General features: G+C 38.6%; 1 protein-coding gene across 3 annotated transcripts in view; it reads right to left on the minus strand.

Moving 5' to 3' along the window:
- Window positions 1-10,036: 10,036 nt before the first annotated feature.
- Window positions 10,037-14,772, minus strand: part of CLINT1 (clathrin interactor 1) — a 56,535-nt gene continuing 51,799 nt past the window's right edge. The window contains exons 11-12 of one of the 3 annotated variants that reach the window (XM_035013286.1): window positions 12,970-13,174; window positions 10,037-11,788 (exon numbers count right to left, since the gene is read on the minus strand). In XM_035013286.1, coding sequence (XP_034869177.1) covers window positions 11,442-11,788; window positions 12,970-13,174 — 552 coding nt within the window. In that variant the 3' untranslated portion in view covers window positions 10,037-11,441. The remainder of the gene's footprint in view (window positions 11,789-12,969; window positions 13,175-14,772) is intronic. The other 2 variants (XM_035013302.1, XM_035013294.1) reach the window with 2 other exon arrangements.

Genomic DNA, 14,772 nt, shown 5'->3' on the forward strand with positions numbered 1-14,772 from the left:
CTCCACGCCGTCAGCAGGTCGGTCGGCAGCAGGCAGTTAGAGGGACCTGATGCAATTGCGGGGGCCGCCGGGACCTCGAGCCGGTCCCTTCCCCCGCGCCGAGCCCCTGTTTGCTCCTACACGGTGGATTGCTGTGTCATTTCAGTAGCGGCTGAAAATCATGTAGGCGCTGCTGTGGCCCCTTCTTCATGTTCATCTGGCCCCGAGGAGATGATGGGCGGCCCGAGTCTGCGGTTTCCTCCAGCGGTTCAATTCCATCGGCGTCTCACAATGTGACCTTGGCGCGCGTCCCAGTGTTTACAGCCTCAGTGCCACACGGTTATACTGCACGCAGATCTATTTTATTGTATGTTGTGCATAACGCTGTGTGTTTATGCATATATATTGTTGCGTAGGTTTCTGTACATAACACCTTGTGCAATTTAGAAGATTTTCAAGAGCGATTCTGACCTTACCCAGTATCTGCCATCTTCCTGCTTCTACAATCAAACCCCCAGGGAAGCTGTAACTTCACTGTAATATCAGCTCACAGGCCATCATGAGAATACACCGGGAGCATGGATGTAAACCTCTCAGCCTAGTGCAGGGTGAGGTGCCAGTAATGAAAGTTAACATAACTATGATCATTAGGTTCCTATTGTTTTCCATCCAGGGAGGGAACTATCAGCTATAAGCACCTAGTCTATGGTTATTATGAATATAATCATCCAAGGAAAGAGACAGAGGGAGATCACTCTCTCCTAGCATTGCTCACTCTTCTAGAGAAGAATGGGTATGTCCGCTGCCAGACCCTGGGTCTGGGTGAAGGCCTCCAGGGTCCTGGGGCTGGGACTGGCCTGTACCAGAGTCAGGGGAGGAGAAACAGGCACATGGGACAGGAGCCAGGCATGAAAGTCTGAAAAGGTGGCCCGTGGGTAGACCGCCCCGGATGTCTGCACTTGATTGGACTGGGAATGGGGAGCCATCCGTGGTGTATGAGCTGAGGAGACATGAACAAGACACTGGAAGTGAAGGAGGGGCTAGAAACACAGAAACCAAGGAGGAGGCTGTTACATTTGTGAGAAGTCATTCTGAGCTTAAGAGTGGTGGCCAGGGAATGGAAAAGATACTAGCTGATTTAGAGCAGTGTTAATCGTGTATATTTTTGGAGCAGATCTCAGATACTTTTTTGCTCTTTTTTGCTATAAAGAGTTATTTATTCCATCTTCTTAAAGGTTTTTACCTTTTCAAGTATAAAATATGGAATTCTGAGGCTACAACTTACGGATTTGAATGAAGACTGAACATTATTGAAGGATTTTATGAACCACAGCATTGATGGCTGAGTCCTGAGAATGCTATTGTTATGGGAAGCCCATGGAAAAATCCCCAGTGTGGGGTCTGGGACTCACCTACACATGTTTTAGAACAATAAAAATATAACATACAACCTTGACAGAGAAAAATACCATCACCCCAGTCCCAACTGAAAGGAACTGAACCTATCATCTGCTCCAAATAGCTTTGAAATGTGGTGAGGTAAAGGGAAAGAAGAAGAACTGAATAATAAAAGGAAGTTGTCTTGCAAATAGGTCATGAGGGGTGAATAAATAATATTATTTACATCTCCTGAGTTTAAGCCATTTATTGGCTGGCATCTAAGATAGGCACGTCTATGTATGTACAGGAGGCACCACGAGTTTTTAAAGGAATTTTTTTTCTTAAAAAAGAAAAATTTATTTTTTCATCATACTTGGACCGAAAATGATACAGTATTGTATCTGCCTGAGTATGGCACTGGGATTCCCTCAAATGTCTCCTCACCTGCTCGGGGTTAGAGACTATTATTGCATATCCAGAAATGACTTCCTACTGGATTGTGGTAGAGAATATTGTCATATTTACATGAACAGTACAAACTGTCCTTCCCTACCAAACCACTTTCCTGTCACTGAGGAACCCATCATGTGAAGTTTGGGATGTTTGGCTTTGCACTTGTAATATGAGCATATTAGATGAGTGGTAGTTATGGTGGTAACTTTTATATAGTTTTTGGGGGAAGTGGATCTTACATCCCCATGAATAAGGTGATCATCTCTGGGTAGGAATTCAGGATGATGCTTTGTTTGATAAGGAGCCACTCCCACAACTGAGAGATTACACGGGTTTACATATGTATTTGATGCTATGGGGTTTTTCAAAAACAATCATAATTCTCAGCTTTTAATAGAACATCAGTCTGTGGTGTTGTAGGGAGTGGGTGGGCCTTAATTCCTCCCTGCCCCTTATTAAAAAACTTATTCCCCATGGTGTGCATTTTCATTTATTTTCCAGGCATGAAATTAGAACATAAATAAATAAATAAATAAATAAACTCTGAGGTTGTATTGGGTTTTTCCTCAAAGGGACCAAGGAGGAGAAAATGAAATCTGATCAAAGGCCCTATGTCAAGGAAAAAACTGAAATCCAAAATGAGCCAAATGACACTTCTCAAAAATTAAACATAGGATTACCTCACAATCCAGCAATGCCACTTCCAGATATATGCCCCAAAGAATTGAAAGCAGGGATTTGAATTCATAACAGCATTATACATAATGACCAAAAGGCAGAAACAATGTAGGCGTCCAACAGATGAGTGGATAAACCAAATGTGGTATGGACATACAATGGAATATTTTTCAGCCTTAAAAGGAATGAAATTCTGACGTATTCTATGATATGAATGAACCTGAAACATACTAACTGGAAAAAGCCAGACACAAAAGGACAAATACCGTGTGATTGCACTTTATGAGGTATTGAGAGTAATCAAACTCAATGGACAGAAGAAGAATTGTTGCAGCCAGGGGCTGAGGGGAGTGGGGGTGGGGGGGTTAGTGCTTACTGGGTCCCAGAGGTTCAGATGGGGAAGATGAAAAGTTCTAGAAATAGGTGGTGGTGATGGTTGCACAACAATGTGAAGGTACCTAATACCACTGAACAATACACTTAAAATGGTTAAAATGGTAAATTTTATGTTATTTACCACAATTGTACACATAAATTTACATTATACACATAAAATAGGTGTATTTTACCACAACTTAAAGAGATCATCAAAATGAAATAGAAAAGCTAGTTGGATTTACAAGAAACGTCCAGCTTTCCTCCTTGCCCTTAATAGTCCTCCAAAACATATTATCTGAGCACTTGGATGAGACTAGAGTGATGGGTACATTTTAGCTAAGAAAATGTAAGCTCTTCTAGGTATAATCTTTGTTTAACCAGGATAATAATCTCAAGCAAGGCTTCTATGAATATGGCCCTCAAGAAGTCTCAGCCAATAAAAGGGGCAGGGGTCGTCCTAATCACACGACTATTAGGTGGGGTCTCACTGAGACCAGTTATCAAGGTCTGAATTGCTACCTGCACAAGGGGTGAGGGCTTCCCTCAGGAGGACCCGGCAGTTCCCAGGTTACCTGCAGACACATAGAAGTTTTGTTCTAAATATTTTCCAATTCACCGGAAGCCCATCGATGGCCGTACCAATTTGATCCTGATATTTCCTGCCTTTCTGATCCGGAAATGACTTCTTTGTTTTAAAGTGTCTTGGCAAATGTGTGGTTTAGTGGAACAAAATGGAAGGGATTTTTGAAACACAGACGTCATAAGCCTCAAATCAGGCAATCGGGAGCAAGAAGTCGTACATCCGAAACGTGGCCACCAGTTTGGGAAGGGTGTTAGCGCCAGCATGGAGCTACAAAGACACGATTGTTAACCTCCCAAACTCGATTCAATGTGACAGTGACACTTCACAGCACATTGCATCCAATCTCATTTGAAGCTGACAAAGATTGTTTCTGCTTTACATCTATTGGTTTATTAATGGTCTACAGCCTCTTAAGCAGATGCATATTCATTAGGTAGCCAGCTGTTAGGAGGTTCCCAGATGTCGAATGTAACTCTGTCTTGGAACACTTTTTTTTTTCCTTATCATGAAACAAAGTAATTGAGGACTTATTAAAGAACCAGTTAATTACTAAAGCAGTACCTTATGGCACCCTTTTTATCATTCAAATCTGTGAACTCTTGGGACATCTAAAAAATTTGGTGAAGAGACAGCATTTAAGAGCCAACCTTTATTATATATTTATATAGAGAGACAGATACTGTTATGTGTGGAGACTTACACACACACATTTCCATGTTGGAGGGATTAAAAAGTACGTGAAAAGTTCTTAATGACTGAAAAAATTTCAGCTACAGTATCTTTTCCTTGGTTCATTATAGGCATTAGGTCCAAAAGACAACACTGATAAAGCTAGTATATTAACTAAGATTAAAGGTAGTTTAACATTTCTTTTACTTAATCTTATCACTTTCCTGTAAAAGATGACTTGAAAAATGGTTTTTCAACCATTCAATCATCTCAACTTTGTGTACCTTATGTCTCACACTTCATTTGATATTTTCCATTAAAGTTAGTATTATTTCTATATAAAAAATAATTCAACTATCGGCAATCAAACTAGTTTCCAAATTGCCACACATTTCTAAATGCCCTTAAAAAAATGTCACGTTTCTAAATGCCCTTTAAAACATATTAAAAACAAATAAATAAAAACTTACTCTAAAGATGTCAATTCAAATATTCCCTTAAGAACACCTTAAATCTAGAAATCCCATTTCTACTTTCATTTGGTAGCTGGGCATCTCAATTCTATTTCTCAAATGCAAGAATCACAGGAGCAAATAAAAAATTGCCAAGAGCACACAATCTTTAAAAAACATTGCTGTGCACTTTTTGAAATGGATTCCTTAAACAAGCAATCCAAGGCCATCCACCTTTCCTGCAGCTTGCCCTTAACATACTTTCTGATCCCTTGAGGGACCTTTGTGTTATACCACTCCAAACCTGCTGGAATTTTCTGCGCCTGATTTGGCTAATGTCTTATGCTAAGTTATATCACCATTTCTACAAAACAAACAAAAGGTTTACTCTTCAGAGGAGATCAGTTTTTATTTGCTCTGTGGCTCATCTCCTGCTGGTGACCTTTAGAAAATGCAAATAGATTTCATAAACATTCAGTGCTTACTTAAAAAAACGTATCATTTAACAACCATTTCCTAGCTGTCTACCCTATGTGGAGCTTTACATGGCACCTGGGACAACATAGAGATCAATGATATGCAAGAAAAACCTGACAATCTGAATGGCAGGTACAATCTTTAAATTAAGAGGTCTGATATATTCATAGAGGAGTAAAAATAAGGATAGTGGAATAACTGGATTTGGATTCCAAAGACCTGTCCTAGGAGACCTGGCTTCACTAACTACTCTGCTTTCCTGGGGCCAGTTTCCTCAACAACACAGGGCTAATGACCATCTTACCTTCTTAGCTTAGGGTGATTGTGAAAATCAGGGAGGAAATGAGTGTGACTCCACTCTGTAAACTATAATATGCAAATGCATGTCATTACTACTCGAAATAGTCAATTCGTATTTATAAATGGCCCCTTTGTATCGTTCACATATATATCAACCATTGATGTATTTCAGGTTGGACAGTAAACATCAAACTATTGCCATACAATTTTCCACTCGGGTTTTTCAAAGTGAGCCCTGTGACAACCATGGATATGAAAGCACCTGGGGCCTTCAGAATATACCATCTTTGATGGGCATAATCCCCCTGAGGAACTTTTGAGGAGCGTGAAGTAATTACTTACCTCCGCATCCTAAACACCGACGATTCCCATGTCCTTGCCTATATCCTCAATTTTTCTTTTATATCGACCTCCAGCCACGCCCACTAGGCTTCTGATGGTTCTTTTTCCACTCGGAGTCTTCACATGTGCGGTTCAAGCTCTGCTGATCTCTGTGTAAAAGCTCCCTTCTCAGAGAGGCCTTCCTGAGCTACCCTCCCTAAGTTAGGCCTCTCTCTTTTTGTGTAAGAGCCACTAGAGGGTCTCCTTCAGGACGCTCACACATGCACACACTTCTGTGGTGACCTGATGGGCAGGTTTCTGTAGCGGAGAACTTGAGGCAGTGCTGGCAGCAGGTGCCTGAGGGGTATGAGCCGGGGCGCCTGGGGCGCTCAGTCAGTTAAGCGTCTGACTCTTGGTTTCGGCTCAGGCCCTGATCTCAGGGACCCAGGCTACTGCCTAATATTTTAGAAAACGGTTTAATAAAACCGGTTTATGACTCACCAGACACAAAAGATCACATTTTCAACACTTCATTAACAGAAGTTGATTCTGTGCCCATTTTATACTAATCTCCAAAATGAAGCTCTTCCAAGAGGGAGTTCTGCCTAGGATTTCCTTCCTCTTTGTGTGACAAAAACTCTGCCAAACCTACTGAAGGCTGACTTTGCTGATCAGTTACTGAAAATTGACAGTCTCCATTTTGGGCACTCTGCATAACAATCTTTTCAAAGCTACTTTTGACTAGTTCTGGACATCCCTGTTCTGTATCGATCAGAGGGAGGTCATTGTTCTATAGGTTATGAGAGTGAAGGGAGTTGATGTATATAAGGCGAAGGTAACCAGTACAGAGCTTGCTCTTACCATTGCATGAATGGATGAAAACCTCACTAGATTCCTTCAGTTTGGGGGATCAGATTTATCTAGGTTCATAAGGAACACTGTCACTGTGGATGCGCTATTTCTATAGTCTTATGCTTGTGTGAAATATTTGGCAGAGAACACAGTATACAAAGTTGCCAGGTCCCCTTGCAAACAAGCCAGAGGTCTTCAGGTTTGACCCATCTTACTCCTTCTCAGAGGACAGAAAGGGAAACGTGAAAGGTTTACAACTCACCAAGCACTCAACACCCAGTCGCTCAGTCTAAGCTTTTCTAAAAAACCCCAAATGGGTAAGAAATTTACTTCTTCATATTATAAAGACTAGGAAATATGCACTGTGTATAAGAAGAAATAATCTCGAAAACTGAGCACTGATGTCACAAAGTTCTAGTATTCAGTATCCAGAGAGCAATTTCATGTGACAGTCATTCTGCCTGTGACTGAAGTGAAAAGCAAAACTGAATTCTTTGTACCTCAAGCAGATCACCTTAGAATAAATCAAGCAAATGGATAGTTACTATGAAATAATCTTACCTATTAATTCTCAATAGATAGCAATGTGGTCTGAGGACCACTGGGGAGCCCTGAGCAAGTTCCCACCCTTTCCAACCTCACATCCTGAGGCCAGACTTCTTTCATGTATTTCCACCAAAACAACATAGCACAGTGGACTGAATGCAGAAGCAGATAAGAGACTTCAGCTGTATTCTATTAAGCCAGGTAATAAAAAGATTTTCAAAAATGTAAAAAAAAAAAAATGCCACTCTTCTCACAAATTTTTATTTTGGGCGTTTTTTATAAAATTGTAATTTGACAGGGCTGCCTGGGTGGCTCAGTCTTAGGTTAAGCATCTCTTGATTTCAACTCAGGTCATGATCTCAGGGTCATGGGATCCAGCCCTGCATAGGCGTGCTGCACTTGGGAGCCTGCTTCAGATTCTCTCTCTCAGTCTCCCTCAACGTGCCCCCCCCACCACCCCTGCTCATACTCTCTTAAAAAAAATTATAATTTGATGGGTAATGGGGTTACTGTAAAATCAGTATTTTTAAAGTTGCTCAGTTTTTATTTCAAATATAGTAAATATCGATATGACCCACATAAACATAAAAGTTCTCTGGGGCTATCAATTTTTAGGGTGTAAAGGGGGTTCTGAGACCAAACTGCTACATATACCAACTCTAAGCACTCATAATAGAATGGCAGAGTGTTTGGAGCACTGAAAGAACACAGCTCCAAGATGTACAGTTAAAAAAAATCAAATGGAAAAAAAAATGCAGGGTTTTACAGTCCAGGACTCAGTTATTTACAGTAATGACATTTATTTTAAAGAGTAACAAATAAAACCCATGTTTGCCCATCAGGACTTTCAAATCCCTCCCAAATCCCTGGGAAGCTAAGCGTCTGAACTGGCTGGATGCTGATTCCTCACCCGTTGGGCTAAGCAAGTGCAGTGTGAAGGGGCGCCGGGGCCTACTTACTATGCCTGCGAGGAACAATGCATTAGCAAGGCTGCCGTTATTAAGCAGAAACACACATACACACACCCACACACAGAAGAAGACACGCAAGAATTAAAGTCATAATGAGTAAAAGTAAAAAACCAACGAACACTCTTTCATGGATAGATTTTTTTTTTTTCTCCAGTCTTTATATCTGATTGCTTATCTGGATATAAGAATAGGAAGATCTTAGTCAACCAAACTCCAGAAGTCAATAGAAAAATTGAGATCTCTACTGCTTCTAAAAGCTGGGAACATTCTAATGAGGGTTATTTGTGTGGCAAATCCCATACCACTTTCATAGTTTTCTGCCTCACATCTGCACTAATGTGGTTAAGTAGAAGTGAGTCAATACGTTCACAAAATAGCTCATTTACAATTTCCTTGTCTGTTACAAGAAATTGGAATTAAACTCAGGCAGATAGGAAAATCCTCAGAAATCAACTTAGTATCAGTCTCTAAGGCTTTCTTAACTACACACGGCTTTTGAGAATACAACCGGAGCGGGTTTGTTGCATAAATGGCGTGCATGTGACGTGTTGAGCAGTGACTGATGCTGAGTCTTGGTATGTAAGCACGTTTACCAAAAATAAAAATGGGAGGCAGAGAAATAGTGTGCTATGTCCATGCCAGGAGGTCTGACACATCATTATGTATCCACTACTTCCAGATTTTAAGTTCATTTTAGGAAAGATGTATTCGGGCCCAGAGAAGTCAGGTAAATTGATCAGTGTCACATAGTGTGCATGGTTGAAATGGGCGTAGATCTGCTTCCAAGTCCATGCTCGTTCCACTATGCAATGCTGTCTCCCAGGAAAGTTGACACACAAAGCCAATTTACTTCATAAACCTACTTACTGGGTGTGCTCTGTGCTTAGGACAATTAGCTTTATTTTACTAATGTGCTTCATAAATATTTGAGAAAGTAACTATAGGCCTCAACTTATTGACTACCCCAAACCCAACATAATGGCTATCGTTCAATTTATTATAAACAAAAAAGGGAAACACCCGAAGTTCCATACGAGAACATTTGTGGTTCCTGAAGATTTTATCGGAGAGGTTAAAAAAAAAAATACAGTAGGCAGAAGCTGGTGAAAAGGTGAAGGGGTACAGGACCGGCAGAAGGGAGCCCAGCAGACTATTTAGAGTATTTCTTGCCAACTCCAAAATATTTGGGGGTATTTAGACCTTTCTTTGAAGTATCCCTTAGTAACCCTTTCAGAAATAAATCATTACATTGGATGGATTTCTTACTGAGGCAATTCTTTCCTTTCAGGGGCTCTGAAACAAAAATACTGACAAGATAGCAAACTGTAGGTTGAGGTGCCATCATACATGAGCTGGGGCTGGCTCCCTTCTGCCTTCAGAGACATAATATAGGAAGGAGGCATAGTACGGAAAATGCTTTACAGATAAATCTTATTAGAAAAGAATTTTTAAACACAAAAGTTTAGAAAGAAAATATTTATTTCCTCTGAGAATCGTATGTATTTGAAAAGGTGATGCTATACCTCTCAGTTTAATGAAAAAATTCACTTAAGATTATGCGTTTCAAGTATCAGTGAAGATCTTCTCCACGCTGCCACCGGAGCCTGGCTTGATTGCTCTGAAGTAACAACACTTGAAAGCTCCTATTCTTTGAAACTAATTTAAACACATTGAATTGTTGAAAGATTAAAAACCACAGTCAGCTAATTACACTCTCTCTCATCTCTTATTCAGCAAATGAATCACTTTTCATTACCACTTAGCTGAAGTACATGAATTTCTGCCTAATTAGAAATGTTGTAGATGGAACATTAGCAAGAATGGAGCGGGTCAGGATATCTTTGCTGCTTCATTTTTAATTCCTAATAGTAGAGTCTGAGAGGAAAGAATAGAGAAGTCATTAAATAATTTTAAATTATTTATAAAAATTACTTTGCCCAAATTATAATTATTTTTTCCCCAAACGGTCTCAAATGTCTAACAGAATGAAAGAAAAAGCAGTTCAACATTGATTTTAATGAACATTTTAATGTTATGTATAACAGAACATTATGAATACAATGGAAACAAAGTTTTGTCAATTTAATAAAAAAAATTTCAACACAAAGTGGGAAAGTAATAATTTGATACCTATATTATAGTATTTATTTTTAAAAATATTCCCAGCTTGAGGGTGAAACAATTTTGCATTCCAAACTCTAGAATCATGATTTTCATGTGAGCTTAATGCAGAATTACAGCAGGAAAATGAAAACATTTTAATTAATTTCCTTTATTTGCCATTAAATCAATAAAATCTCTGACTGCTACAGGTCTCCTTTAATAATATATATTTAACTCCTCTCTATTGGAACCATATTGCTAATGCCATATTATATACACTCAAAACCAAAACAAAACGAATACTGTATAAAATCTAAAAGCCAACATTGTTGAGTTCTAACATTTATATTTAACTTAAAATTTTAATGAATTTTTACCTTTTCAATTTTTTGAAAAGACACCAAAAAAATAAAAATAAATATTTTTCTCTTTTGACTGTTCCTGACTGGTTAAGTGGTGGCTACAGGGATAAACACAGAAGGAAGCCTTGCCAAGTTAACCACTGCAAATTGTAAATAATGACTGCTAAAAACAAACAAAAATACTGGAGGGTTTTTTTTTTTTTTTCTTTTAAAGGAAACCATAGAGCAGTCCTGAAAAAAAATATTTTTCCTAGTTCTGCAAAGGATAATTATAGCAGAAGATATGGGAAAAGTACCATAGCTATCATCAATTGCTTGAAGAGGTTTCGTTACAATAAAAATTTGGATAGTATAATAGTAATAGCAGTGTTGCTGGAACATTAGCAAAAGTATATACATTCCAGTTACCTTTGATTTAGCCATAATCACATATGTATGCCTTTTTTGGACAAAAATATATATTTTTATAAAAAACTGATCATCCAACTTTAATGATTTCATTTATGGACTCAAGAGTGGTAGTAAAAGGAACAGACCCAATTATGACAAGGCGATTCAGGGACAGAAAAATCAAGTTCCTCAGGAAAAGAAAAGTATAAAATTAGAGATTCAAACACATTTATTCAGCCCTATTCCAGTCTTCCCACAAATCATGATGTTAAAATGGGCTCTTCAATCTATAAAGGCTTTCAAGGTCTCACTACCCCACTTGTGGTCTATTCTCACTGGGAAAAATGATTTTGACTGCCTCATCTGAAGTGCCCTTGCCTGGCCATCTGAAATACTAGATACTTCACTTTTATAAAACAGCCTTTTTGGTTCTTTATGTAGGTTTATTTTAATTAATTGATAAAAGGGGAGTTGATTAGCATTTTCCATCCCAACATCACCTATCTTCATTAAAAATCCTTCATTCAATCTGCTCCTTTACAATCTCTCATTTGCTAAAGTTGGCGAAATTTGCAAAGGCATCTTGCTTGGGTTGTACAGTTCCAGAAGTCATGGCTAAGTTAGGCATGCCCATTCCCATTGTGCCTGTGAGGCCCATCCCAGCAGTGGACATCCCCATGTTCATGTTCATGCCCATCATGCTCTGGTTCATCATTGGAGTACTTCCAAGAGGGGCCATTCCCATGGTGCCAGTCATCACACTGGGCATGCTCATAGGCATGGGTCCCCCCATCAAAGGGTTAGTTTGGGGCCGGACAGGAATTATATTTGATGGAGAACTGAGGTTCACAGCTCCAAAACTTTGGGTCATCACATTCATAGGCTGTTGCATACCTACCAGAAGAGACAAACAACTTTACATTAGATTCAACAAGCAGAATAATAATACAATCTTCTGACCATCAACACTTGTAAGCCCTAATAAAATTCTTTACAGTGGTTTTACAAGAAAAGTCAATTAACTCGCATTATTTGCTCTAGAACAATACTCTGTGGTTGTTAACTCTGGTTTCCCAAAGATGTAGAAACAGTTAAGAGTGGGCTGGGGGAAAACATGAGGCACTTTACTTCATTTTTTTTAAAGATTTTATTTATTCATTTGAGAGAGACTGAGAGAGTGAGCGAGAGCATGAGCAGGGGAGGGGTCAGAGGGAGAGGGAGAAGCAGACTCCCTGCTGTGCATGGTGACCAACGTGGGGCTCCATCCCAGGACCCCGGGATCATGACCTGAGCCGAAGTCAGATGCTTAACTGACTGAGCCACCCAGGCACTCATTTTTTTTTTCATGAGGCACTTTAAAATCATTCTGACGAACTTTATTGTTGAATTCAACCTAACGAGTTGTCAGGAGCTACTATGTATCAAAAGCCTTGAAAAGCTTTATACTCTTTGATTCACTCTATTTTTAGAACATTACATTAAGGAAAAAAATCACAAGTACAAATATTTATATAAAATCATGGAGTTATTTATAATAGCAAAGAGCTGGAAACAACGGAAATAACCAACGATAAACTGTACACTGATATAATGGATAACTATAAATATCTAAAAAATCATTTTTTCCCTAAGAATATTAAATACAGGAAAAATGCTAATTTAATGCAGAATGACAACTGCAAGAAACAAAACAATATAAACAGAATAATGTCAAGTATTAAAAACATGGTTAGAAAAGACAGAAAGAAATATTAATGGTAATTATCCCTGGATTATGGAGTTAAGATGATCCTTGTTTCCTGGTCATATTTACCTAGATATAAAACATTTTCTACAACAAATATTTTCATTTTAGTGATTAGATTCCCCAAACTCACCAAAATACAATCAATGTTATCACGCCAAGAGCAGAATGAATACAAAGTAACCCAATAGGAAAAAAATCCTAAGCAATCACACAGTTGCCTTCAGTACGGTCTGCATCATGTATTCTTATTTCATGGCTTGAACTAGTCCTGGCATAAGGGTAAAGATTACAAGTGCACAAAGAAGCAAGATGTCTTGGGGCAACTTACTCTGCTGTTGAATCATTGTATTGAGCGATGGCTGCTGGGGTTTGGAAGGCTGCATTCCAGGTAGTAAGTTGTCTAGGCTGATGTTTACACTGGGGTCAGACCAAGTAGAGGGCAGGGTTTTGCTGACTGGTTTCTGGACCATATCTGTATTCTGATTATAGAGAGGATTAGGCTTCTGCAGCACTGTGCTAACACTTTGCAAAGGCTGGAAAATAGAAAAATGCTCTAAAAATTAAGCATTTGCTCTATAAAGGTTATCAAATGGCAATTTAATCACAATAACTCCAGATATACACTAGACTTAGTAACAAACTCCTGAAACCAAAAAGAACCACAAAAGTTCTAGGCTAAGTTCTTTAAGCTGAATCACTAGCTTCCCCAAAAGGTTCCTCTGAATCCCAACTCATGTTTGGGGTTAAAAAAAAAAACAACCCAACATATTTATATGAACAATTACCCTCCCATCACCCAAAGTCTAGTAGAAGCCACCATCCCATGGCAACTACCAACTTCAGGTTAGGATAGCTTTAAGGAAATATACAAGTGGAAATCTATTATTACAAGATGGGTTGTATTCAGGATATGATTTCTCATGTTATAAAAAGCAAAACTATCAAAGCACCAAATTATACTGCACAAATTCTGACATTTTCCTGCTCTGTGTACACTTCTATTGCCTAAAGTGAGCAGCAACATTTGTGGAACTTGATATATGTGGACCAATTCAGGAGATAGGAGAAATTCAGGAGAAAGAAGCAGGGATGCCTCATAGTTACTAAGGATAACTATGAAAAGGACAGAAAAAAGGAAAAGGAATAGAAACAGGAAAAGTAATTAAAAATGTACCAATGTAAATAATTACAACACAGCTGCAATTAAGACTGCAAGTAAGTAGACTGGCTTTATGTTTAGACCACATGAAAGAAACTCAAAAGAATAAAGTGGTTTGGGCTTGTTTAGTGGTGCACAGTTCAATTTAATGGTACTGGTGTGCCTTTCATGTCCTTTTTCTTAATGTTAGGTCCAACTTCTGTTATATAGAACATCACCTTTCTGCTTCTTTCTTCTCTTCCTCCATCCTAATACCCAAAAGAGGAGAATCTACATATTAAAATGAGTAATTAGCATCATAAAAAATATTCTGAATTGCTTGAATCGAAAACAGCAAGTTCCTGGTACAACTCAGACAGATATACTCTAACTCTGTGCTTGTGTGAATTTTTTTTTTTTTTTTAGCTTGTGTGAATTCTTAGTATTAGGTAATTTAGATTTAACTGTAAAAAAGTGAACTAAAAAACTCCCATTTAGTTGTTTTTCTTTATGAAAATGAGAGTTGACAAAAGAGCCTATATAAAAATTACATAATGTAGAACAGGCCTAAAACAGGGAAGAGTATTCATCATTTTAGAGAATGATTTTCTATATTGGTAACGACTCCTTGCAACCAATGGCATTTTTTTGAGGATCAGAGATTTTACTAAGTGAATATAGGCCAGGGTGAAGCAATTATCTCTATTCCTTATTAAAAATAGACTTTTTAAACTACTAAATACCAAATTGTTCATGAATTCAATAAATCTTTAGCAAGTGCCTCCTCTGTGCAAGGCATCATGCTTGGCTTTGCATGGACTACAAGATGGGTGAGAAGGCCTTGCTCTCTAGAACCCAAAGGCCTACCAGGGGAAAGAGTCTAAGATAAATGCAATGTGCAAAAACTGTGTATGGCTTTTTTTTTCTGTCTCACGATAGTCTACCATTACATTAATTACAGAATCTCAAAGACTAGGAATCGAAGTTTCCAAG

Source organism: Mirounga leonina, unplaced genomic scaffold (assembly GCF_011800145.1).
Source record: "Mirounga leonina isolate KUSES-001 unplaced genomic scaffold, KU_Mleo_1.0 Mir_104, whole genome shotgun sequence".
NCBI lineage: Eukaryota > Metazoa > Chordata > Mammalia > Carnivora > Phocidae > Mirounga > Mirounga leonina.